At 41.6% G+C, this 27,839-nt stretch overlaps 1 protein-coding gene across 1 annotated transcript in view; it reads left to right on the plus strand.

Moving 5' to 3' along the window:
• The window catches only part of Nol10 (nucleolar protein 10), an 88,731-nt gene that overhangs the window by 19,051 nt on the left and 41,841 nt on the right, over positions 1-27,839 (plus strand). Inside the window, exons 11-13 of the mRNA XM_090337449.1 lie at positions 762-911; positions 4,278-4,344; positions 13,540-13,592. Of these exons, the coding sequence (XP_090193575.1) occupies positions 762-911; positions 4,278-4,344; positions 13,540-13,592 (270 nt within the window). The remainder of the gene's footprint in view (positions 1-761; positions 912-4,277; positions 4,345-13,539; positions 13,593-27,839) is intronic.

Here is a 27,839-nt window from a genome sequence, read left to right on the forward strand (position 1 = left end):
GGCTTTGAACCTTCATCCTCAGATCTCAGCCTCCTGAGTAGCTAGGATTACAGGCATGAGCCACACATTCTTAAAACTCTTTTTTTCCTTCCCTCCCTCCCTTCCTTCCTTCCTTTCTTTTTTTAAATGTCAGTTTTAGGACTTGAAGTCGGGGCCTAGGCTCTGTCCCTAAGCTTCTTTTGCTCAAGGTTGGTACTTTACCACTTGAGCCATACCTCTCCTTAAGAGACTCTTAATTCTAATAAGCTACTCAAAGAAGCTGAATATGGTGCTGTGGCTAGTAGTGGTAAGGTGCTAGCCTTGAGCACAAAGAGGCTAAGGACAGCACCCAAGTCCTGAGTTCAAGCCTAAAAAATGAGTTGAATCCAGAAACTGCATGTTCTAAGAATAGTTTGATAGCTTTCTAGGGAATGGCTGACGCTAGAACAGCAGCACCTGAGTGAGGGTTTCCCTGTGCCCACGGAGTTACGGAAATAACAGCAGTCATTGTTGTTGTTATTATTTTTGCCAGTCCTGGGACTTGTACTCGGGTCTGGGCGCGGTCCTTGGGCTTTCCCAAGGCAAGAGCTCTACCAGTTGAGCCATAGCACCGCTTGGGGCTTTTTCCGTGTATGTGGTACCAAGGAATCAAACCCAGGGCTTCGTGCATGCTAGGCAAGCACTCTCCCACTGGACTACACTCCTGGCCCCATTATTCTCTGAACAGTTTCTTGCTAAGGTATTAGTTTGTTTAAATAAAAGTAACTTGTTGTTTCTTTTAGGTTCTACTGTATGATCTTCGGTCTGATAAGCCGTTGCTGGTTAAGGATCACCAGTATGGGCTGCCCATTAAGTCAGTTCATTTCCAGGACTCACTAGATTTGATTTTGTCTGCTGACTCCCGAATTATCAAAATGTGGAATAAGAATTCAGTATGTATTTTTTCTTGAAGTTACTACTTTTTTTTTTTTTAAAACTTGCATTTGTTGTGCCTGTACCTTGTCTTTGTATTGTCCTTTCTTGGGTTATATGGGATCTTCAAAGATACTGTGTCCTTATCTGTGAGGTGTGTGTGTGTGCGTGTGTGTAGCTCACATACTGAATGTCCATCTGGGAACTTGGTAGGAAGTCAGTTAAGTATTTGCTTGAAGTAGTCCTGATCTTCTTCTTCTTGTTGCGAAGTTTTCTAGTTTGCTAGTACTGGCCTGAATGTTAAATGCTGAGTTAGGAAGAGAGAAAACTATTGTTTAAAAGATTCTGTCCTTGAGAACCTCCAAGGTTTTACCTGTCTCACAGCCTGTGAGAGTTTTCATGAGCCAGACATCCCAGTTTCAAACCTTTTCCTCTCAAATGAGTATATTAGAGAGGACATCTTTATAATTGCTTTCAATATTTTTCTTTAAAGTAGAACCACGAGTATTTTGATGTTCCCTCACGTCTGTCATTTAAAATGTAATAAAAATCTCATTTTGCTGGTTTTAGTTCACTTTCGGCTTTTCATACTTAATTAGTCTTACAGTATTTTTGAATTTTTGTTTCCAATGAATAATTGTGAGGTTTCATATCTATAGTTTTTCTTTCTTGAAATGTCACCTAAAAACTTTCCATCTCGGGCCGGGAGTTTGGCCTAGTGGTAGAGTGCTTGCCTAGCATGCAAGAAGTCCCGGGTTCGATTCCTCGGTACCACCTACATAGAAAAAAGCCAGAAGTGGTGCTGAGGCTCAAGTGGTAGAGCTCTAGCCTTGAGAAAGTCCAAGGACAGTGCTCAGGCCCTGAGCTCAAGCCCAGGACTGGCAAAAAAATAAAAAAATAAAAAATAAAACTTTCCATCTGAGGGACGAAAACATGAGAAGGGGTATCAGTGTGTGAGAAGTAATGCACCTACTATCTGGCAAATATGATTGTAACCCCTTCATACATTACAATAAAAAAACAAAACAAGCTTTCCATCTTAGATGAAAGTAGCTAGAAGGCCCAGAGACTTCTGTGTCACTTGACAGCTGAGGCTGGCCTGTTAGTAGCCTGCTGTGCTCAGGAGACAGGCTGGGCAGCTCTGTCATAGCCCAGACACCTGTAGTCAACTGTCGAGTCAGCATTACTTTTGGCTTTGGAGTAATTTCCATTTATCTCTTGAAGATTCAGACTTTACCCGGATCTTCCTGCTGACTCAGAATTGTCCTCTCCCAGGCCTTGGCCCTCACAGGGTCTGGTGGCTGTGTAGGTTATGGAGAATAGGACGAGCTTTAGCTTTTCTAAATTCTTGGAAGAATTACCCCAGGGATTGCCCAGGAATTGACTTTGCTGGCTGCTTTATGAGCTTGGAGTTTGAAGGTTTTGAGGGCTCTCTGAAAAGACCAGGGTGTCTTAAACACGGATTTCTTGTTCATTTTTTGGCAGTCTGAACTAAATCATGTTAAAATGCCTGTTCATTTTCAATATTATAAGTACATATATCTATGTTTAGATTTTTTATTGTTGCTGTTAAGGTGATGTACACAGGGGCTACTGTTTTAAGGTCAGGTAATGAGTCCATTTCTTTTTTAGGCAATATCATTCCTTCCTTTGCTCTCCATATATTTTTATTATTACAAATTTATAAAATACTGGGAAGAAGTTAGTGTACCTAGAGATAATGATGCAATCAGTTCAGGTAAATACACCCACAGCCTTTAATAGCTGTGTTTTCTGTAATAAGGATCATAAAGAAGTTACAGAATTTTTCTCTTTTGTTCCTTGGTATTATATTTGCCTTTTCCCTTCTTTTCTCCTCCTTCCTGTTTCAGTGAAACTTAGAAGGAAGGTAGCTGCCTGAGTTTCTCTGTGTTGAACAAGAACTTGGCTGCTGTTTTCTATGGAGTATGACTGAGCCTGCTGCTTGGTCCCCAGCTCCTCTTCCCTCTGCCCTGGGAGCTCACCTTTCCTGATATCAGCCTCTAATAATGACTTATCACTGCAAGAGCTGGCAGAACTTGTCTGCATTACTGCTTGAAATCATCAGGCTGTAATTGCCACAATAAATTTTACTTTGCTATTTTGTGTTTCTTATGACAAAATACTTCCTCTTGCCTAACATCTAGATTGCTTGGAGGTTTTTTTTAATCCCTTGATTTCCTTGATTTTATCTTGTCATCTTTCTCCACACCTACCTTATTTTCTATCTTTTGTAGGTGTGTGTATGTGTGTGTGTGTGCGCTGGTCCTGGGGCTTGAGTTCAGGGCCTGGGCACTGTCCCTGAGCTTGAGAGTGCTAAAGGCTAGCTCTATTTCCAGCTTTTTGGTGGTTAATTGGAGATAATAGTCTTATGACTGACTTTGCCTACCCAGGCTGATTTGAAGCTTGATTCTCAGATCTTAGCCTCCTCAGTAACTAGGATTGCAGGCTAAGCAACTGACACTTGTCATTTTTTGTCTTAACATTTTTTTTCTTCTGATTAAAAAAATAAATATTTTCCCTTTTATTTCTAATTTAGCCTTTTTTTTTTTTCTTTTTTTGCCAGTCTTGGGGCTTGCACTCAGGGACTGAGTGCTCTCTTTGAACGTCTTTTGCTCAAGGCTAGCCCTCAACCCCTGAGCCACAGTGCCACTTCTGGCTTTTTCTGAGTATGTGGTGCTAAGGAATCGAACCCAGAGCTTTATGCATGTAAGACAAGCAGTCTGCCACTAAGCCATATTCCGAGCACCTAGCCTTAAGTATATATAATAATCTTAGGTATTAGATATTTGTAGGATTTTATTGTATGTGTGTGTGTGTGTGTGTGTGTGTGTGTTGCAAGAACTTGAATCCAGGGCCTTGCTCAAGCTAGATAGATGCTAAGCCACTGAACTACATCCTCAGCTCCTTCATAGGCATTGTGTCAATCCTGCTATATATATATATATATATATATATATATATATATATATATATATATATATATGGCAGATGTCTCTATTTACCATATTGGCCATCTTTTCTCCCTGGTTCATTTGGGTTCAAGTTAAGTTAAGTCATGTAGCCATTACCCTTAAAACTGAGTTTTTTGCCTATTTTTTAAAATCTTGTTTTGCTTTTTAAATTTTTATTAGTTACCTTTTCTCCCTGGCTCTTAGTTTCTTTACTTTATTTGATAAACTGCTAAGACAAATTCTCTGACTTTTTAAATATATATATATAAGTTCTTTCATGTATTTATTGAGCATTTTTCTCAACTATTTTGCTTTTAATGTAGCAGTAGGTAACTTACTTATGTCTCTAGTTTATTTATATATTTCCAAAAGCTGTCTGTTATGCTAACAGATTATTTGTGCTTACTATTTTAGGGGAAAATATTTACGTCCTTGGAGCCAGAGCATGACCTTAATGATGTATGCCTCTATCCCAACTCAGGTATGCACTATGGAGCAAATGATTATGAGATAAATATCCACCATATATTTTGGGATTTTCAACTAATTTGACTTTTTTCTCTTTTTTTTTGTGGGTCATGGGCTTGAACTCTGGGCCTGGAGGCTGTCCCTGAGTTCTTCAGCTCAAGGCTGCTGCCCTACCCCTTGAGTCACAACCCCAAGAGTTTCACTGTCTTTAGTGCCCGAGCTTGCTTTGAATCATGATCTTCAGATCTCAGCTTCCTGATTAGCTAGGATTATAGGCCAGCTTAACTAATTTGACTTCTGAAGATAGATTCTGGCTTGGTCCTGACAATTCCTGGGTAGTTTATGTACCTGGGAGGATAAAGAACAGGAAGTGGTGTGGATGAATCAGAAAAAGCACTCCAAGTGACTCAGGCAGTCCTCGGGCTGCCTAGCTATTAGTAGAAAGTAGTGACAGTGTCTAGGTAGGTGAAAAGTGAGATGCTATTCTGGTGTGTGCTTCAGCTTTTTTATATGCTTAGTAACAGTGTGTGGAAATTAGGATATAGACTTGGAGGAGGCCTGGCTTGCCTGATAATGTCTGGATGGCTCATGAAGCCCTGGGCTGTGCTGTGTTCTATGCAGCATGCTGTTCAAATCACACCACGGTTTCTAACAATACATTTAGGACAAATCTGGAGAATTTGAAGGTATAGGAGGACAAGCAGTTCCTACTGTTGTTCAGAGTGCTTTGAGGACAGGCATATCCTAGCATTTCTGATGAGGAAGATGCCACCAAGATGGGAGTCGTGTCTTGTACATGTAAATGGCGCTGTGGCAGGAGCATTAGGAGAGTGCTTTCACCGAGGGGCTGAGACAGGAGCACGGAGGACTTCCCTGCTTTGTGTGGAGCTGTGAGTGAAGTTATGGTAGATGGAGTGGGTGATATGACCCACAGAGAAAATACTTCGAGGAAGCTTGAAGAATGTCACACACTTGAGCTGTGGTGACTGAGGTGGCTGAGCTGGGAAGACGGGTAGCGGCAGCTTGTGATAGAGGTCTTGAAAGGCTGTGCTATAGACTGTCATAAACACTCAGATGTGGAAAGAGTACATTGGTTTGGAAGTAAAATGGTGAGGAAGTAGTATTCCGTTTTCTATTTCCCTCAGAAGGTTTATACCGCATGAGGTAAAGGATACAGAGTCATCTGAAAATGAAAAGATAAATTAAGAAAAGATGTGTGTTTCCATATCTTTGGAGCTTTTTTATTTTTTATTTTTTTGCCAGTCCTGTGGCTTGAGCTCAGGGCCTGAGCACTGTCCTTGGGCTTTCTCAAGGCTAGCACTCTACCACTTGAGCCACAGCACCACTTCTGGCTTTTTCTACGTATGTGGGGTGCTGAGGAATCGAACCCAGGTCTTCATGCATGCTAGGCAAGCACTCTTACCACTAGGCCAAACTCTCAGCCCCTATGTTTTTTATTATTATTATTATTATTATTATTATTATTATTATTATTATTATTATTTGTCCATCATGGGACTTGAACTCTGGGCCTGGGTGCTTTTCCTCAGCTCTTCAGCTCAAGGTTAACACTCTACCACTTGAGCCAGAGCACCACTTCTGGTTTTCTGGTAGCTAATTGGAGATAAGAATCTCATGGAGGGCTGGGAGTTTGGCCTAGTGGTTAAAGTGCTTGCCTAGCATGCATGAAGACCCGGGCTCGATTCCTCGGTACCACATACATAGAAAAAAGCCGGAAGTGGTGCTGAGGCTCAAGTGGTAGAGCTCTAGCCTTGAGAAAGTCCAAGGACAGTGCTCAGGCCCTGAGTTCAAGCCCAAGACTGGCAAAAAAAAAGAATCTCATGGAATTTAGTGCCCAGGCACTAAATATATGTATTTTATATACATATCAAGAGGTGTTTGGGTATTGCAGTTTGGTGCTTGTCTCCTAAGACAGTCTTCTGTTAGTCTCACTATATAGGTGTCTAGTATTCTGTATAATTTGCCATATCCCATTGTGTTTTAAATCTTAACTCCATATATCAGGGACAACATGTCTCTGATCTTGGCTTAGCTTGCTCAAAATTTGTTCCAGTTCATCCATTTCCCTGTGACTGCCATTATTTTATCCTTTCTAGTGGCTGCGTGGAATTCCATCGTACACTGTACCATTTTTTGGATCCATTCATCTGTAGTGGGGCATCTGGGTTGTTACCATATCTTGGCTATTGTGAATAGTTCAGCAGTGAACATGGATGTACAGGTGTCCTTGTCATATCCTGGTTTATGATGCTTAAAGTAGATGCCCAGGTGTGAGAATGTCTGTTTAGTTTTTTGAGGACCTTCCAGACTGCTTTCCGGAGTGGTTGCATTCGTTTGTATTCCCATGAAAAGGTCGCTTTTTTTAGTTACATGCTAAAACAGTGTAAGGAGGAGAGTGAATGGGAGAGAAGCCACAAGAGACCTATTGTTTGAATTTCACCTGTGAAAGCCCAAAGGCCTCATGCTGAGGGGCCTGAATTTGTGTCCTGGGTGGTTCAGGAGATCACTGCAGACAAGGATGTTAGAGTATCAAAATGACCTGCAGTGTGGTCTGGACTGCAGAGAGGTGGTGAAGCAGGAGCTCAGGTTAGAGTAGGAGTGATGACTTTCACGATACTCGTCCGTCTTTTCTTTCCCTGTGTGGTAATGAGGTGTGTAAGGTCAGGCCAGTGATCATGCAGTGTGTCCCTCCCCTGCCTCTGTGTGACTGTTCCTTGTGGTGTCCTTTAGCTTCTTCCCTACTCAGCAGTTGATTGAAAACAGCAGGATAACAAGTTGAAGCTAAACAACATTTTAGTTTTTTGGGGTTTTTTTGGTAGGTCATGGGGCTTGAACTCAGCCTGGGTGCTGTCCCTGAGCTCTTCAGCTCAAGGCTGTCACCCTACCCCTGGGCCTAGGAAGTGCCCCTGAGCTCTTCAGCTCAATGCTACTACCCTACCCTTGAGCCAAGCTGTACTTTCCTGTTTTCTAGTGGTTAATTGGAGGTAAGAGTCTCAGATCCTTTTGTGCTGAGGCTGGCTTTGAACCTTGCTCTCTGATCTCAGCCTCCTGAGTAGGATTACAGGTGTGAGCCACCATGCCTGGCTTTAGTTCATTTTTGTTGTTGTTGTTGTTTTTAATCCGTGTGGGGCTTGAACTTGGCCTGGGCCCTGCCCCTGAGCTCTTCAGCTCAAGGATATTGTTCTACTACTTGAGCCACAGCGCCACTTCTGGAACTAAAACATTTTAGGTATGAATAATGCCAGGCCACTGAACTCTGCATATGAGACCTCTTCTCTTCACAGCCAGTTACCCCGATTGGTGAGGGTATATTTGGTTTGTTTTGATAGGGGTTCTCTTTATTAGGCAGTAGAGTTTTCTCTAACCACCTTACTGTTAGATAATTTATACAGAATGTTCGACTACATACAAACCTGCCTCATATTTATTCCACAAGGTGGTGATACAGTTGAAGTAGCCAAGGGGTGCCACCTTGGTGCTGGCGCCACGGTGCCAGCCTGCATCCTTCTTCATGGCCTGGCCAGGTGGGGTAGCTACATAGGCTTTGCCTTTCCCTTGCTTTACCACACCTTTCTCTTTCCACTGTGTTTTGGGCTTAATCACCAAGTGCTTAATCATATTTTAGAAAAGCTAAAACTTCCTTTATTTGCTCACTTGCTCATTTTGAAACAATTAAAGCCTAATCATCACAGTTGTTTTGTAATGTTTTTCTAACAGCAAGCCTATTGAGAAATGATTCCTTCCTGGCTCATTTTATGGCTCTGCTCTTGCTAATTGCTCAGTCTTTTTGTGTAGCCTTCATGCACCCAGCATTTGTTCTGAAGGGCAGGGCACTTCAAGAGTTAGCATGGCTGGGCCCGTGGCTCACGCCTGTAATCTTAGCTCCTCAGGAGGCTGAAATCTCAGGATCAAGGTTCAAAGCCAGCCTGGGCACAAAAGGACCTTAGACTCTTATCTCTAGTTAACCTCTAGAAATTGGGAAGTGGGACTTGGCTTAAGGATAGGGTGACAGCCTTGAGCTGAAGAGCTCAGGGACAGCACCCAGGCTGAGTTCAACATGACCCACACATACACAAAAAGAACTAAAATGTTGTTTAGCTTCAACTTGTTATCCTGCTGCTTTCAATCAACAGGCCAACTTCAAGCCCCATGACCCACCAAAAGAAGAAAAAAGAAAAAAAAAAAACAGCATGGCTTAGTGACAGGGGTACACAGCCTCATGGCACAAGGAGCTTGTAAAGCTTCCATGTATCTGAGTCCCATCCAGGCCTACGCATGCAGGATCAGTGGTTCCAGAGCTGGTCATTGGTAGAAAGAAAGAGATGGGCTTCGGACTGAAGCTTCCTTCAGGCTTAATAATTATGCCCATCCTTGGTCCCTCCCCTCAGTTTTTTCACCCATTTTGCAAGGCTGTTGGAAACTTTTATACTATGACATGCAGAGCAGCTTTAGTTTCTTGACAGCATCCTCTGAATAAAGGAAAAACTGAGATAATTTGCAGAAGTCATTGGTACCTGGCTTGTAAATTTACATGTTTTACTCCAGTCATAAGCTACATGTGGGTCAGGCATGTTCCCCTGTCCCTGCAGTTTTCTTCTCACCCTGCATCTGCCCTGAGCTGTACAAGGCAGTAACTATTACTAGGAAAGTGACCACATGTTTTAATGACACTTCAGTGTTGAATGGCTGTGTAGATTCCTAAGTATCTCTCAATTTTAGCATCTCAGTCTGGTAACTGGGAGTTTTCTGTAGGACTGTCCATAGAGCCCTCTTAGGATTTCATATCAGGAGCCTCAGTGAGTCCTTTCTCTTGAAACTCACCACCTGCATACTGATGGATACATTTCTGTCAAGTGTTGATTTATCACATTTCTGTCACTATGTCTCAGACAATGTGCTGTACAATGTGCCAAGGAAGACAGGCGCATCTTGGCTTGTGTTCTTTTGACTCTCAAGGCTCATGTTTTTTTCCCCTTCAGAAGTTATGCTTGGTCTGGGAATGTAGCCTAGTGGTAGAGTGCTTGCCTAGTATGCATGAAGCCCTGGGTTTGATTCCTCACTATCACATACACAGAAAAAAGCTGAAAGTGGTGCTGTGGCTCAAGTTGGAGCTTGCTAGCCTTGAGTTAAAGTGTCCAAGGACAGTGCCCTAAGTTCAAGCCCTAGGACTGGCCCCTCCCCCAAAAAGTTATGCTTCTCTGAGTGCTAGTGGCTCAAGTGGCTAGTAACTCAAGTTCTCAGGTAGCTGATGTCTAAGAATTGTAGTTTGAAGCTAGTCTGGGAAGGAAAGTCCATGGGACTATTATGTCTATTTAACCACCCAACCAAAACCAAACGAAAAAACAGGAAATGGGAGCTATGCTCCACTGTATATAGGGCAGTAGCTTTGAGCACAAAAGTTTGAGGCAAGTGCCCAGGTCCTTAATTCAAGCTCTAGGACTGGTACACACACACACACACACACATATATTATATTTCTAGTAAGCCACAGCATTTAAGAGAAGTTTAAAGGGAAAAAAAATCCCTAATACTAGTTCTTTTCACAAGTACTATTTTTTTTTTTTTTTTGCCAGTCCTGGGCTTGAGCTCAGGGCCTGAGCACTGTCCTTGGACTTTCTCAAGGCTAGAGCTCTACCACTTGAGCCTCAGCACCACTTCCGGCTTTTTTCTATGTATGTGGTACCGAGGAATCGAACCCGGGTCTTCATGCATGCTAGGCAAGCACTTTAACCACTAGGCCAAACTCCCGACCCCACAAGTACTATTTTCTTTAGAGATTCCTAACAGCATTCATCCTGTGCTTGTGTTTTAATTGTACTCATACTTGATGGCCTGCTTAAAAAAATATGTACTCACACTATCTGTAATTATCTTCTGCTCCTCAGTTTGATATTATGTTGGGAACAGAAAGACCTGAAATGAAGGTAGAACCAATGTTACATATAGATGGTAGGATTCATTTTTGTTGTGTGTTATTTAGCCCTCATTAAACAGTTCATTTGATAGTACAGTTGTTAAGCGTCTCATAGTTTATTGGTTTGGTGTGTGTAGAGTATCATTACCCTGCCTCCTGGCAGTGAGCAAATCCAAGAATGGGGCAAGGTATGAAGTGCCCAGCGCAGCACGCATGCTCCTCTCTTCCCAGCGTTCTTCCTCGTTCCTTGTTGCTATTTCCACTTAGAAACTTGTACTTCTTCTGTTTCTACTTAGATACTTCATAGTATTGGGCTTTATGACGTTGTTTATGGTTTCAGTCCCAACTTGATCGACTTTAGTTTCATAGCTGGCACTATTGGTCATTGATAATGGAAGTAAATCATACTCCATTGTAAGAAACTGTCTTACTCTTTGTATACTTAGAGTGGTGTTGCTAGGGACTTGGAAGGCAGTGAGTCTGTCAGTGAGGACAGACTCAGGGCTGTCTTGCTGTACCCTTCTGGTTGTAATGTTACCACTCCATCCTCCTGTAACCAGGGCTGAGGCACTTGGAGATGTGTCAGCAGTACTGTCAGCAGAGACTAAAGTTCAGTTATAAAGTGTTTCTGGTCACCATTATCTCAAATACTAAGTAAACATTCTCTTTCCAGGCCAGAAAAAGGACTGAGGCGAAAGATTTTGTAGAGGCTACATACTGCTGTGAAAAAAATGGCTACAATTTTTTTTTTGGGGGGGCGTGGGTCTCGTGGCTTGAACCTGGCCTGAGTGCTATCCCTGAGCTCTTCATCTCAAGGCTACCCCCCTCCCCCTGGGCCTGGGTGTTGTCACTGAGTTCCTCAGCTCAAGGCTACCGCCCAGTCCTCAAGCCAAGCCCCACTTTCCGTTTTCTAGAGGTTAATTGGAAATAAGAGTTTCAGGCTCCTTTTTACCTGTGCTGGCTATGAACCTTGATCCTGAGATCTCAGCTTTCTGAGTAGTTAGCATTACAGGTGTGAGCCACCATACCCAGCGGCGTTGCTTTTTATTTCCCTTTAATTCGGTCATATATTCTTGTATATTCAGGCCTCATTAAGTGTTTTTGAATGCTTTTATGGTATGTAGATGTATTTTTAGTGATCTGTTGATCCCAGGTCAGGGCTAGCTTATACTTTTGAGTTATGGACAAGAAGTGCTAAATTCATTGATTTCATTGATTGGCATCTCACTTTTGCGAATGCTACTCTAAGTGGCACATTACTTTTGCAGGCTTTCGTATTAACAAAAGGAAGGACAGCGAAAAATAATTTTAAAAGTCAGTGTCAAATCAATGTCCTCATCATTTGGTACGTTTATTATTATGTAATCTGATAAAGGTCTTCCTTCTTGAGTTCCTCTTACTTTATATACAAATTGTTGATCTGTAAAAGTCTCTAGGAACAAGTTCTTGAGTCTGAACTTTAACTGTACTCACGTTAACAGTATTCATTCTTAAGGCATCAGCCCCTTTGAGAATTAGTCTTCTAATCATTAAAACAGACATATATTGGTTATTCCATTCATTCATTCATTCATTCATTTGGAGGAGGGTTACAAGCACTAGAATCTGAACTCGGGGCCTCGTGCTTCCTAGGCAGGCACTTTACCATATTGGTTATTTAGAGTTTGTTACATGTCCTCTAAGGTAATGTATGCAAATGCTCAGCAAGCTATAAATGATTAGGTCTTAGCTGATTTCAGTTTTTTGACAGTATTGGGGTTTGAACTTGGATCTTGAGCTTGCTAGAGAGTCACTCTGCCACTTGAGCCATGTCCCAACTACTGATTCCAATTTACTTTGAATGCAGCAATCTGGAACAGAAGCCACTAAAGACCTGAGAGAACATCTTGTCACCAGCATTTGAGTTGCTTCAGAAAACTGGAGAGAACTGGGCACTGGTGGCTCACCCCTGTAATTCTAGCTACTCAGAAGGCACCAAAGTCCATGGGACACTTGTCTCCATAACCACCAGAAAGCCAGAAGTGGTACTGTGGCTCAAAGTGGTAGAACACTAGCCTTGAGCTGAATTGCTCAGGGACAGTATTCAGGCCTAGAGTTCAAGCCCCATGCCCCCTCGTCCCCCAACCCCCCCCCCCAAAAAAAAAAGGCAGAGAAAGAGAACAAAACTGAGGCATGTGAATACTCTGAGATTGAAGAGCTAAGCATTAAGGAATAATAGCTTCCTAGTTTGTGTATATGAAAATAGAACAAGGAAACCTCTTACAATTATTTTAGGAGGAGGAAAGGAGAGTAATGGGAGGGTAAGATTGATAGGAATACATGTGTGGAAATGTCAAAATGAACCTCCTCCCTTGTACAACAGTATGCTAATTTCAAAAAGAGTTCCAGGTGGCTGTTGTTACTGGGGACATAGGGAGTCGTTTATTGAATGTCAGAAAGTCCTCCCTTTAGGATTTGTGGAGACTAAATGCTCTGTTGGTTCATTTTCAGGAGGGAATGGTCGTAGTATCACAAGGCTGCTCAGGTCCATGTGTAGCTAGCTTCACATGGATTTCCCTTTATCTTTTTGTTTCCTACTCAGGTGCAAATACTTGGAATTTGCCTTGACATTTTATGGGAAACACTTTATCTTGGTTCTTTTATTCCTATTTCAGAGAAGGAAGCCTTTCTTCTTCCTTGTGATTAATCTGATAAAAATAGTGCTGACAGGCTGGGAGCATGGCCTAGCAGTAGCATGCTCACTTAGCATGCACAAAGCCTAGGGTTCAATTCCCTGGTACCGCATACACAGAAGAAGCTGGAAGTGGCACTGTGACTCAAGTGGCAGAGTGCTAGCCTTGAGCAAAAAGTGTCCAAGGACAGTGTCCAGGCCCTGAGCTCAAGCCCGAGAGAGAAAAGAGAAAGGGGGGGGGAAGAGGGAGGGAGAAATAATGCTCACAAACTACATTTCACCTATCCATAAGTTTGTTTCCAAGCTAAACTCTTTCTCAAACTTCACAAAGTTCTGAACAGGTTGCTGGTATCTTCTCATGGTCTTAGCCAGTGCAGCCTGGGTGCGTCACACCCAACCCAGTGGGAGGTTGCTGTGTTCATGACTGAAGACTCATCTAGAGAGCTAGACAGGGTTCCAGGCATCCTGCCTCCAGACTCAGCTCTTCTGGTTACTGACTGCTGAGCAACTCAAACATTTCAAAATGTAAAACAGAAAGAGTGTATTTCTTCTTCCTACCTGCTTACTGTTTTCATTGTGTGTGTGTTTTTTTTTTTTAAAAGGAATGCTCCTTACTGCCAATGAAACTCCCAAGATGGGCATCTATTACATTCCGGTAAGAAAACCAAATAGGAATTAGAATAAAGTAGGTCAGATGAAGATAATGTTTTTTTATTAAAGAATTTATTAACATTGATTTTTACATCATATTTCAAATGATGTATTTAATAAACAAGTATTCAAGAAGGGAATCTATATACAATCACTGGCACTTAGATTTTAGAACATAATCAAAATTAGACTGAGGGTTTGTATGTCATAGATACATATTAATCTATGTAGTAAAACATGTCTATAGAGTCATAAGTTTTTATGTCTATGTAATTGTGTTTATATTTCCAGTACCATGTCCATAGCATTGGGTATGAAAATATTGAGTCCTTGCTCTTGTACTGCCACATATGAAGGATACCATGCGCCTTTTGTTCCTTTGGTCTTGACTTGTCTCACTCAACATGATTCGCTCTAGATTTATCCACTTCCCTGCAAATGCCATTATTTTATCTTGTCTGTTGGCTATGTAGAATTCCATTGTGTGTATGTGTGTATGTATACCATATATATATATATATATACATACACACAAACACATATAAATACACCACATTTTCTGTATCCATTCATTTGTAGTAGGGCATCTGGATTGTTTCCATCGCCTGACTATTGTGAATAGTGCAGAGATAAACATAGCTGAGCAGATGTCCTTAATCATATCTTGGGTTATGGTGTTTAGGATAGATGCCCAGGAGTGGTATGGTGGGATCTGAGTTCAAAATCTTGGCCGTTCTTGTTGGGGTAAGGTGGTATCTTAGGGTTGTTTTTATTTGCATTTCCTTTATAACCATGGGTGATGAACATTTTCTCATATGCTTTTTTGCCATTTTAATCTCTTCTTTTAATAAGTCTTTCTTTAGTTTCCTTGCCCATTTAGTGAATGGTTTGTTGGGGTTTTTTTGGGGGGGGGATTTTTTGAGTTCCCTGTAAATACCGGATATTAAGCATTTGTCTGATGTATTATTGGTAAATATCTTTTCCCAGTTGTTTGGGTGTCTCTCTACTTTTGTGGCTATGCTTTTATCTGTACAGAAACCTTTTTTTTTAGGTAGTCCCCTTTATTGAGTCTCTCTCCAGTCTGTTGTGACCCTGGGATTCTGTTCAGTAATCTTTTGCCTATGCCTATGAGTTCCAGTGTCTCTCCTACTCTATCGTGTAGCAGTTTCACGGTTTCCGGTATGACATTGAGGTCTTTGATCTACTTTGAGTGAATGCTTGTGCATGGCGAAAGGCTAGGGCCAATTTTTAGTTTTCTGCATGTGGCTGTCCAGTCTTGCCAGCAACAATAATTGAATAGGCTGTGTTTGTTCCACTGTATATCTTTGGCTCCTTTGTCAAACACAAGTTGCCTATAGGTATGTGGTTCTATTTCTGGGTTTCTGTTCTGTTCCACTGATCTTCTGGTCCGTTTTTGTGCCAATACCTTGCTGTTTTTGTTATTATGGCTCTATAGTAGTTTGAAGTCTGGTATTGTAATACCACCAGCATTGCTCTTTTTGCCTAGAATTGTTTTGGCTATTCCAGGTCTTTTCTTGTTCCATATGAACCTCTGGATTGTATCTTCTATTTCAGTAAAGAATATCCTCTGCTCCTTTTCCCCTATAACCTTCGAAGATACTGCCTCCATATTCCATATTCCCTTAACTTCATCGAAATATTTTTTGTATTATCAGTGGTGTGTCAGGAGCTGTGCCATGTGTGGCAGTGTCCCAGTGTATAGGTCATTACTGTTGGGACTGCTGGGGATAAAACAGGATGAAGATTGTTTCAGCTCAGTACCACGATCACTACAGGAAGAGAGAGGAAAGGGGTGCTTGGAGAGTGAACAGGAGTCACAGCCCTTCCCCCAGTCCTGTATGCCAAGCTCAGGGAGATAGTGGAGCAGGAGGCAGATTGAAAAGCGTCTGTGGCAGATGTAGGTGTAGAGGACAGGAACTCTTGACAAAGGTGTCAGCAAGGAAGTAATAGGATCAGATTTGCTTTGTGGAAACTTTGCTTGGCTACGCAAGAATGGACTATGGGATCTGATCTGGCAATAGCAAGAACTGGCCGTGGTGATCCAAGAAGGGCTGCTGGTGCTCTGGTGGCCATGCCATGAGAGCATGTAGTCATGCTTTAGCAGCTTGTATGTTCTGGGTTCTGGGGAAAGTTGAGAAAAGTCCTCTCTGGTAAGCAGTCATTTGGGAGGGCTTGTGACCCCTGAATTGCCCAGTAGGGTGTCTCAGAGGTGTTCCCTCACATGTAGCTCTTAAATGCTCCTATAGGTCAGCGTTCTCTAGTCTCTCAGTTTTTGCCCCCTTTGAGGCATATAATTGAGTGGCAAAAATCAGCTTACTTCACCTTTGCATCAGGGAAGACGGCAATCTGTCTTCCTGTAAGCATTGTTTGATGTGTTTTATCTTTACCAACTCCCAACCAGTGTCTTGGGTTTTAACTCCTTGTCCACATTAAAAGTAAGCAGAGTCTCGGGTAGGCAGGTACATGCCAGCAGTCTGAGGTGGAAAGCTGCATCAGGTCGCTGCTCCACAGCGGGCAGTGCAGGCTGAGAACATAGCCTGGTGTGGAGAGGTGAGGTATCTGAAGCCTTACAGCAAGGCCATTTTACCTACTTGCTGGAGGCGCTGGCCCAGGGTAGAAATTGAAGACCTTCAAGGCTGTAAGTAGAGCGTGAGGAGCAGGAAAGAACTGTGGTTTTGGAATGGTAAGTTGGATGCCAGTGTCTTCTGAGTCCAAGAGGAGGTAGGAATATTCCAGATTAATTTTTAAAATTCTTCTAAAGGTGGTACAGAAGGGTTACCATTTCCTAAGTCAGGTAATGAGTACATTTCTTTCCGGACAGTGTCATTCCTTCATTCACTCTTTCTTTTTTTTCCCCAGGTATACTATTTTGATTATGTGAACATACCCATTTTCTTCTCAATGTTTTACAAAGCATAAGGAAATAAAACCACCCACACTCCCATAATGTTGTATCTGCTATTAGGATTTGCAAGTGTTATATTATTATATATGTGAGACTGTATATGTACAGTGTTGAATTCTATTTTCCTCAGTTAACCTTAGATATATTAATGCCAAAGTATTAATCACCTAGAACAATTGGATATGGTGGTGCTTGCCTGTGATCTCAGCATTGAGGTAGAAGTAGAAAGGATTGTGAGTTCAAGGCTAGCCTGAACTACATAATAAGACCCTGAATCAAAAAAAAAAAAAAAAAAGATTGAGTGTTCTGAGAGTGTGGCTTAGTGGTAGAGTTCTTGTCTAGCATGTATGAGACTTCAGGTTTAGTTCCTTTGTGTACTACACAAATAAAATTTAAAACAAACAAGAAAATCCTTTCTAAAATTTATTTAAGCAGTTATACTGAAGGATTTAAATTAAGCATGTCAGTTTTTGAGTATATTGCATCTTGATCGGTGTCTTTGTTATTTGGCCTCTTCTCCCCTCCCCATCTTTCCTCCTTTCCTGCTGTCCTTCCTCCCTCAGTCTTCCTCAAGCTCCCCCATCCCCACCAGGCCCAGCTAGTCCATTATAGTCCATTACCTGGCATGGCATGTGAGCTCTTAGTGTTACTTACTTCTGATGTTCTGGGTCTGTTTCACTGAAGGTGGGCTGAGCTCCACCTTCAGCCCAGAATGGCTTTGTTGTTGTTATTGTTGTTGGGTTTTTTTGTATTTTGTTTTTTTTCCCCCCAACTAATGGAGACTTAGATCACCATGAGCATGCAAGGGGGGCTGGTGACAGCTAGGCTGTGAGAAAATGCTTTTTTTGGATAAATATCTGCCTGTTTCTTAAGGCTCCTTCAGTTTCCTCTTTGTAACTGGGGTTTGACAGGAATCTGTGAAAGGAGATGTCCAGGTGCCGGTGCCTGGGGGGCCATATATGCAGAGGTCCTACTGGGCTCCCTGTCATCCTGCAGCTTGTCCTCTTGTCTCATACCCTGGCCTCTGCAGCTGCTCTGCCACTGTTGCTGTGATCTGTAGCACCACTTGGCTTCACTTAGAATCACTCTGTAAGACTTCTTCAAAGCAGAGAGAGCCCAGGGGGCTAAAAGCCTGCCATTCTCCATGAGATTTTATCAAACCGTGGAGCTGATATTTGGCTTGAGGTTCATTTGAGGCCCATAGAACCAAAGAGTTGTTTTTTGATACATGATTTGTGCCAAGATTAGGAGGTCTGAACCGTGATCCATACTAACAACTTAAAAATCAGCTATGAAAATTCTCTTCTCTTGCTGGGCTTAAAAATGAAGACAATATGTTCTTTTACCTTGTTTACATTTGCCTTTCTACTTGATACCATCTTTCTTGAACACTTGAAATCTTTCTTGACCAATGCCAGTCTTGGTTTATACTGTACTCTGCCATGTATAGTGACCCAGTTGGGTTCTCTCTAGCCATAGTCTCGCTTTCTAATATTCTTCCTCTATTTTCTCAGAGATAGAGTCCTGTTGTCTGCTTGATTCAGAGTCTAGTTCATCTGTAGTTCCAGATACTAATGCCAAGAATAAGTTTTTAAGTTTGATTTTCCTCTGAAATGCAGTTTAATCTCAGGTTAATTCTTATAATGAATGCCTGTGACAGCTCTGTAGATGTCAGTAGGAATTCATGTCCCCTGTGGCACCACCTTGAAACCTAGCCCTGGGTTACTAGCGGTGCTTCTAGGAATGCCCCATCTCACTGCAACAGCTGGGCCGTGGACCATTGGTACCTACTTGCTTGAGGGGGATGTCAGAAGAAAACAGTTTTATTCATTTAGAAAGCAGTTTGCTTTACAAGAACAAACCTAATTTGATTAGGATGTATTCTTTAGTGTTTGTTTAAAACAGAAACATACTTTAAAATACTTCCTTAGGAAAAAACTACATTATTTCTATCCTTAAGGATTAGAAGCTTGGTCTTCTCTGTCTTAATGATAATATTCCTGAGGTGAAATAACAAGTGATGGCCTTTGTAGTAAGGTCTTAGAACAGCAGAGAAAAGTTGGTCAGTAGTGTGGGCCCAGTTTCTCCTAGACAAGTTGCATAATCAGGCAACTTGTATGTGTCTGTGTGTGTCTGTGTGTGCATGTGCATGTGCCAGTACTGAGGCTTAAAGTCATGGCTTACCCTTTTATGGCTTTTTTTTTTTTTAACTGAAGGATGGCACTCTACCACTTGAGGCACACCTCTGGTTAATTGAAGATAAGAGTCTCTTGAATTTGTCGCCTGGGCTGGCTTTGACCTTAATCCTCACATCCTCACATCATAGCTTTCTGAGTTGCTGACATTACAGATGTGAGCCTCTAGCACTGGGCTCCCATCCTGTTGATGCACATTTCATTCATGTATCACTCTCTTACCTCTAGCAGACAAGCCCATGCCATTCTTTTCTTAGCATGTAGAACATCTCATTCTTCTGGGATTTCTTTTTTAATTAAAGAATTTATTAATGTTGATTTTTACATCATATTTTAAATGACAAGTTTAACAAACAAGTGTTCAAGAGGGGAATCTATAATCACTGGGACTTAGTATTTAGAACTTAATCAAAATTAGGCTAAGTGTTTGTATGTCATAGAAACATATTAATTTATGAAATAAAACATTATATCTATAGAGTCATAGGTTTTTATGTCTATATAGTTATGTTTATATTTCCATTACCATGTCCATAGCATTGGGTATGCAGTTATTGAGTCCTCGCTCTTGTATTGTGTGGATCTAATAGCCACATATTAAGGATACCATGTGCCTTTTGTTCCTTAGGTCTTGACTTGTCTCACTCAACATGATTCGCTCTAGAGTCATCCACTTCCCTGCGAATGCCATTATTTTATCTTGTCTGTTGGCTATGTAGAATTCCATTGTGTGTGTATATACCACATTTTCTGTATCCATTCATCTGCAGTAGGGCATCTGGATTATTTCCAACGCCTGGCTATTGTGAATAGTGCAGAGATGAACATAGCTGAGCAGGTGTACTTATCGTATCTTGGGTTATGATGTTCAGGGTAGATGTCCAGAAGTGGTATGGCGGGATCATAGGGAAGGTCTATTTTCAGTTCTCTAAGAAACCTCCACACTGCTTTCCAGAGTGGCTGAACTAGTTTACATTCCCACCAGCAGTGTAGTAGGGTTCCTTTTTCTCCACAACCCCGCTAGCAACTGTCATTGTCTGAGTTCAAAATCTTGGCCATTCTTGTTGGGGTAAGGTGGTATCTTAGGGTTGTTTTTATTTGCATTTCCTTTATGACCATAGATGATGAACATTTTCTCATATGCTTTTCTGCCATTTTAATCTCTTCTTCTGATAAGTCTCTCTTTAGTTCCCTTGTCTTCTGGGCTTTTTTTGTTGCTGCTGCTGCTGTTGTTATTGTTGTTACTCATGTCGGTTTTTGTTAGTTTTAGGAGGAGGCTTCACTGTGTTATTTTCATGAGTCTATATACTTTGATAAAATACATCCCCTCTACTACCCTTTCTTAACTTTTTTTTTTCTTTTTCTTTTTTTTTTTTTGCCAGCTGTAGGGCTTGGACTCAGGGCCTGAGCACTATCCTTGGACTTTTTTCCAAGGTTAGAGCTCTACCACTTGAGCCACAGCACCACTTCTAGCTTTTTTCTATTTATGTGGTACTGAGGAATGAAACCCGGGTCTTCATGCATGCTAGGCAAGCACTCTACCACTAGGCCAAACTCCCTGCCCCCTTTCTTACCTTTATTTTGTTTTTGAGACAGAGTGGTGCTGTATAGCCCAGACTGGCCTAGAATTCAAGATCTTCTTACCTCAACTTCCTGATTACAAGGAAGGAGGAATCATAGGCACAGGCCATCACACCAGCTTCCCTGGATTTCTTCCTGTCATCTAGTAGGCCCTACTTAGTCTCTGCTGGCTGCTTTTCCACCTGGCATGTCCTAGAGTTGGAGCTTTGTTGTTTTCTCTCACCTGTAAAACTCATCCAGCCCTGGGGCTTGGTGCCTGTCTCTTCTCTGTTTACATGAGCTCTCCAAGGAGCTCATTTATCCTAGACCTTATAGACTGTTCCGTGTTGAAGACTCTCAAATTTCTCTCCAGTCTTTCAGTACTTCTGAGGGGTCTATCCACCCTTCTCCTGTCTCCTCCATTTCAGTGTCCAGTTGTGCATCATATTAATGTGCCCTCACAGAAGTTCAGGCTTACTTCCATCCCTGCCAGCCTCCCAGTTCAGATGGGCACTGTTCCAGCCTCTTAACCTATGCTTTTTTACTTTGGTCCCCTTTTCAGTCTCTTTGCCATAAGACAGCAAGATTGATTTAAAATGTCTAAATATAAGCAAACTGAAACCAGATTGTATTATTCTTCTGCTTTAGACCTTCCAGTGGCTCAGAATAAAATACTAACTCCTCTCATGATTTGAAATGTCTTACATAACAGACAAATAGAAAAGACTAAAAAACCAGAATTCCGGTTTTCTCTTACTCAGGAGAGAATACATCTCTATAAAACCATTTATGCCCTTACATAGGTCACAAAATAAATGATCAGACCAGAAAATTAGACCCCTAGTCATCTTGGCCAAATCTCTAGCCAAACCAAAACCAAAACATAGAGGAAGATTAAAATTAGAAAAACAGCCAAGTACGGTGGCTCACACCTGTAATCCTAGCTACTCAGGAGGCTGAGATCTGAGGATCAAGGTTCAAAGCCAGCCCAGTCACAAAAAGGACCTAAGACTCTTATCTCCAATATCTCCAATTAACGTCTAGAAAGTGAGAAGTGCGACTTGGCTCAAGGGTAGGGTGGTAGCCTTGAGCTGAAGAGCTCAGGGACTGCGCCCAGGCTGAGTTCAAGCCCCATGGCCCACCACCAAAAAATAAAAAATAAAAAAAGCAGAGCCAAGTTCTGATGGCTTCTTTGATTCACATCTGGAAGCCAAGGGAACTTGAGCCTGGATTTAGTCCAAATGTGGTGAGGTGTGTTTTAGTCAGGGAGGTTTCTGGCTATCTGGAGTACTTCCATGCAACCTTCAAAGTTGTTAAAGGATAACTTTCCACAGACACTGTGAAGTCATGATGACTCTTTTGTAACATAGAGTGAAGATGTTAAAATTTTAATTTAACCCATTAAATGAAGCTACGTGTTATAACCAGATCAAAAGAGAGTCTAGAAAATCACAGATTTACCTCGGATTGTTATGTTGAACTAGAAATGTGCAAATGGATACAAAATGAACTTTTCTAATAGTGTGATGGGTTAAGTGTCCCACAGACATTAGTTCCATATCTCTTGGCAACTATTTTCATTAGTTCTGATTGCCTTCAATTTGCAGTATAAAATCAGAATCAGATAACCTTGAAGTGTATGTGTTAGATCGGGGGTTTGGCAAACTAAGTGTTTTTATAAATAAAGCTTTTTTTAATTTTTTTTATTTTTTATTGTAATTAGTAAAAGGGTTACATGATATTTGCCAGATAGAAGGTGCATTAATTCACATACATTGATACCCTTTCACATATCTTGGTACCCATTTCCCTCCCCCCCCACCCCCCATATAAATAAAGCTTTAATGCAACACTGTGTGCTCAAATATGAATATGTTCTCTGTTCAGCTTTTTTAACTGATGACAGAATTGAACAGTTGTGTCAGATATCATTTAGCTGCAACCCTACTTTTCCTTTATGCTTAATGATCTACTTTTTTTTTTTTTTTTTTTTGCCAGTCATGGGCTTGAGCTCAGGGCCTGATCACTGTCCTTGAACTTTCTCAAGGCTAGAGCTCTACCACTTGAGCCTCAGCACCACTTCTGGCTTTTTTCTATGTATGTGGTACGGAGGAATTGAACCTGGGTCTTGTTGCATGCCGGGCAAGCACTCTACTACTAGGCTAAAGTCCCAGCCCCTTATCTACTTGTTTATACCTTTCCCCATCATTATGTAAAGCATGGATGAAAGGGACATTGTTTTATCTTTTTCCTTGTTACATCTAAAGCAATTCCTGTAGATAATCACTTCATGTGTGTTTAAAAATTAATGAGTAAATATATGTAAGTAGTCTGATTAATGCAGTTTGGAGAATATTAGGTAATGATTGAACATTTGGACAGTAGCTAGGTTGTAGAGCTTAACTGTTGTGCCACACTAGAATTCTATGTTTACTTTTTCTGCTGTTGAAATACAAAAGCAGAGAACATGGTTCATAGGCACAACATATCTTTTGTAGTGTGATCATTATTAGCTCTTCTGAAATTCTTAAAGGATAACTTTCCCACAAACCTTGAAGTCATGGTGACTCTGTGTGGATCAAGATGTACTTATGGCACATTCTAACCAGCCAGATCAGAGAATCTCAAGGTGATGGATTAGTTGTGTTTTGGGAAAGTTGACAGATTTCTAAAGTAATTCCTTGTTCAAAAGATTTATTAGTGATTCTGCTAATAGTGGAGATTAATCTTTTCCCCAATAAGGTATTAGAAAAGAATGAAAGCAAGGGCATCAATTTTTTTTTTAAAGACTGTGCAGAGGTTAGTTTTGTATATAGGACATGATGGCCTTTGTCTGAAAGATTGCAAATAATAGAGTATCCTTTCTTCCCTGTGCATGCCTGTGTGATTTGCTGGTATGCTACAAGAGCTATACTGGGTTCATGTCTTACCACAACTGGTCCATTTCATTTAAGGGACAGCACTCAGGCTTATTTATGTTGTAGAACTCACATGAGATCTTTTGGGAAGATGTCTCCATAGAACATAGCTCTCTCTGTATTGGTATTTATGTAAAATCCAAAAACAGATTGGTGGTATTTTAATCTTAATGTCTTATTTAAGCAAAGAGGTGTTGGACACTGTGACAGATACAGTAGTTTTGTTAGAAATTGTTATTTTATGATACAAGTAGCAACTTATTCTCTTAGTTCAGGAAGTGGTGCTATATGCAAAGAACACATCCCCTGGGGATTTTGCCAGGATACAAAGGAGGTACAAGACAGAACATAAATTGGACAGGTAGTTGCTGAGGTGTTTTTTTCACACTAAAGGGGTTTCAGTGTGCTTTAAAGGAAGAAGGAAACTTTTGAAGCAAACATTAGAGCTAGAAAGGATCTTTGAGGTCATCTAAGCCAGCCCCTTAATTTATAGCTGAGGGATTAAGTTACTTGTTCAAGGTCAGATAAGAATTTGGCCACTGAGCTGCATTTAGAAGGTATTTCCTCATTCTATATTGCTTAGTGGAAAGAACTTAAATCCAACTTTTGTAAGTATTTGGAATTGAATTTAAACACTAGCTTTATCACTAACAGATTTTGTGGCCTGAGATTAGTTACTTAGTGTGAGTGTTAGTTTTGGGAGTAGAGGTAGAGCAAATCTCATGCTTTTAAGCACTTTCAGTTACGTGGTCAGTTCACTCCAGTCCATCGGTATTATGTTGTAGACTAATCTTGAAATGGGAGAGCTTTTCTTTCTTGTTCTTTTTTTCTCTCTTTCCCCTCCCCTCCCCTCCCTCCCTCCCTCCCTCCCTCCCTCCCTCCCTCCCTCCCTCCCTCCCTCCCTTCGTTTTTTTGGTCCTCAGTCATGGGCCTTGGACTCTGGCCTGAAGCTGTCCCTGAGCTCTTCAGCTCAAGGCTACCACCCTACCCCTTGAGCCACAGGGCCACTTCCTGTTTTCTAGTGGTTAATTAGAGATAAGAGTCTCTGGGCTGGGCTTTTGTGCTTGGGCTGGCTTTGAACCTTGATGCTCAGATCTCAGCTTCCTGAGTAGCTAGGAGTACAAGTGTGAGTCACTGTGCCTGGCTTGGGAAAGCCTTTTTTTGGGGGGGGTGGCAGTACTGGGGCTCAGGCTCAGGGCCTGAGCACTGTCCTTGGGCATTTCTCAAGGCTAGCACTCAACTACTTGAGCCACAGCACCACTTCTGGCCTTTTCTGTATATGTGGTACCAAGGAATCAAACCCGGGTCTTTGTGGATGCCAGGCAAACACTTTACTGCTGGGCCATGCTCTCCGCCTTTGGGAGAGCCTTTCATAACTGAGCCTCCATCCAGCCCTCATTCCCACAGCATCTACCGCAGGTATTCGGTTATCTTCCCTTTGCATCTAAGGTGGCACTAGTTATTGAGGGCTTTGAAAAAGTTGTCACACAGTTGTGTCTGTGCTCTGAGGTTGAAATGAGGACCGTGTGAGAAAGGTGATTGCTTCCGAGCATCTCTCGTGGTCAACCCCACACAAAGTGGGAGTGGGTTCCTTGTGGTCTAAGGTGCAGCGTGTGAGGACGTAGATCTAAGTCATCTTAACTATGTGATGCTACCCCAACACCAGAGGAAATGTCCAAATGGATTTTCTAATATGTAGATTCTTGTTGTTATTTTGCTTTACTTTTTAGCTAGGCTCTCAGATATGTACCCCATACTAGCCTCAGTCCCAACTGTTGAGAATACAGGCATGCATCATATGCCTGGCTGGGACCTTCAGGTTTTAATTTTTTTTTTTTTGGTCGTTGTGGGGCTTGAACTCTTGGCCTGGGCACTGCTCCTGAGCTCTTCAGCTCAAGACCTATCCCTTGAGCCAGTGCCACTGCTGTGTTCTGGTGATTAATTGGAGATAAGAGTCTGACGGACGTTTTAGTGACTGGGCTGGCTTTGAACCATGATCCTCAGATCTCAGCCTTCTGAGTAGCTAGGATTACAGGTAGAAGCTACTATACCCAACATTCAATTTTAATTTTGATTTTGCTGTTTTCGGTCTTGTTTGACTTTAGAACCTGATCTCAGGAAAAGAAGTTTATCCAATGGGAGTTAGAAACAGTAAAATGGGTAAAGTAGGAGAAAGGGGAAAGATTTATAAACTATAGTTAGCAAGTTCAGAATGGGCAAGATAATGGCAACATCTGTTTTGAAAGCAAGAGAGAGATATCTTGGGGGAGTTGGTCAGTGACATCTAGGGAACAGTTTGCTAATGTGAGTGACAGTGGCAAAGGATAAGGGGAGGGGTACGATGAGGGACTCTCCCAGTCTACCAGTGTGCTTGACTGTAATGTGTTTGTGTTCATGGAGAACTGTTTAGAGGGCTTGTACATTGGAGAAAGCTGAGAGAAGACATCAGGACTCAACTAGGTATAATTCAGATAAGATGCCATTTGGATTTTTTAAAAAGTTAGGTGAGAAAGGTAAGCGATGTAAGGTCAGGACCATGAGGCATGGCACTGAAGACAAACTCCTCACTATTAAGAGCTCAAGTGGTAGCCAGCATGAAGCTCTGAATTCAAACTCCGGAATCACTAAAACGAAGAAAGCGAGAAAAAGGATAGAGCCATTTTAAATTCAGTTCATCCTCAAGTTGAAAAAAAGATAGTTAAGGGGCCTGGAGTTTAGCCTAGGGCAGAGTGCACGAAGCTCTGGGTTCAATTCCTTGACCACATACATAGGAAAGCCGGAAGTGGTGCTGTCGCTCAAGTGGTAGAACACTAGCTTTGAGGAAAGCCCAAGGACTTTTAGACAAACAAACAAACAAACAAAAACAGTTTTTATGTGTACTGATTCATAATAAATTCAAAGGGGACATATGCTTAATTGTAATCCCCCCCCCCAAAAAAAGATGTGCTAAAGATAAAGCTAAGCCTAAAGGAAAGATCTGAAAAGATAAGACATTTTGTGGTAAAAGAACTAATTTTATGCAGGAAAAAAATGTAATTATAAGCAGAAATCATCAGGTTAGTAAGAGTCCAAAGTCTATTACCTTCCTTTAATTAACAAAAAGGATGTTGTATTCTTTTTAGTGTTGGACATTTCTGTCATCATGAATTTTATCTCTTTGCACGAAATTGCTTTTCAGACAGTGGTGTTTTTCTGTAGTTTTATTTTATTCATTCTTAACTGTGAGATGTATGGTGGGGCACAGATGTCAGGCAGCTGATCCGCACACATTCTGTTGTGATGCTAGCATGTTGTTTGCGGAAATGGGACTTCCTATTTTAATCTAAACAGTAAGAGTATCTGTGCCACCTTTCTCAGCAGAGGAAATCCGCTCCATTTCCCAACACAATTTATTAGGGTACAGGAATAGCCAACATACCAAAAGCATTAGAGTGTGAAAATCAGGAAGTAATTTTCTAAGCATTCTGTCACATTATCAAAACTTAATTTTAGTTCTGATTGGGTAAACATTTATGTAATTCCCATATGAAGCTGGTTGATTACAATCATTCTACTAGCTTCATGTACCAGAAGATACTTGTTTTTGCCTAAGTAGATACATGTCTATGTTTGTCCATTTTTCTTGACAATACACATCTACTTCCTGAGCCCAAGCTCAATACTGGCCCCAACTCTTCCCTCTGTCTTGGGGCTTTCCACGCTGAATTCTCTCTCATTCTTGTTTTGGCTACAGTAAAGTAGGAAGTAAATCTTGTAAGTATTCCAGCGTCCTGATGACATGTTCACTGTAGTGGCCGGGGTAGAAGATAGTGTTTATACAGTGATTGGTTTAAAGTACTAAGAATCAACTATCTGAATCATGTGAGATTTTCTTTTATTACTATATATAGTACATGTACTTTTATGTCTCTTTGTTTGCTTCTTTCTCCTTTTCTTTCTTTCTTTTTTTTGGTAGGTCATGAGGCTTGAACTTGTTCTGGGTGTTGTCCCTGAGCCCTTCAGTTCAAGGCTACTGCCCTACGCTTGAGCCAAGCCCCATTTCTCATTTTCTAGAGGCTAATTGAAGTAAGAATTTCAGGTCCTCTTGTGCCCAGGCTGGCTTTGAACCTTGATCCCCAGGTCGCAGCCTCCTGAGTAGCTAGGATTACAGGCATGAGCCACCGAGCCCAGCTTTCTTTCTTTTTTGGTGGGGGGGTGAGGAGGGGGGTCATGAGGCTTGAACTCTGGCCTGGGCACTGTCCCTGAGCTCAGTGCTGCTGCCCTACCCCTGGGCCTGGGTGCTGTCCCTAAGCTTTTCAGCTCAAGGCTACCGCCCCACCCTTGAGCCACAGCCCTACATTCCATTTTCTAGTGATTAATTGGAGATTAGAGTCTCTTGGCTTTGTACTGCCAGGTCTGGCTTTGAACCCAGAGATCCTCGGATCTCTGTCTCCTGAGTAGCTAGGATTACAGGCATGAGCCACCATGCCAGCTTCTTTTTCTTATAAATAGGAAGGCGGGCAGGAATAGTGATCCACAGCTTTATTCCCGACTGCTGAAGAGTCAGTTTTCCCCAGGGACACCAGCCTATTTGAAAAGAGTAAAACAAGGTTTCTACTGATTATGGCAAATGAGCCTATGTTCCTTTGAGTCTGGCTTACTTCACTTAATAT

Source organism: Megascapheus bottae, chromosome 7 (assembly GCF_031878675.1).
Source record: "Megascapheus bottae isolate mThoBot1 chromosome 7, mThoBot2.hap1, whole genome shotgun sequence".
In the NCBI taxonomy this organism is placed as follows: domain Eukaryota; kingdom Metazoa; phylum Chordata; class Mammalia; order Rodentia; family Geomyidae; genus Megascapheus; species Megascapheus bottae.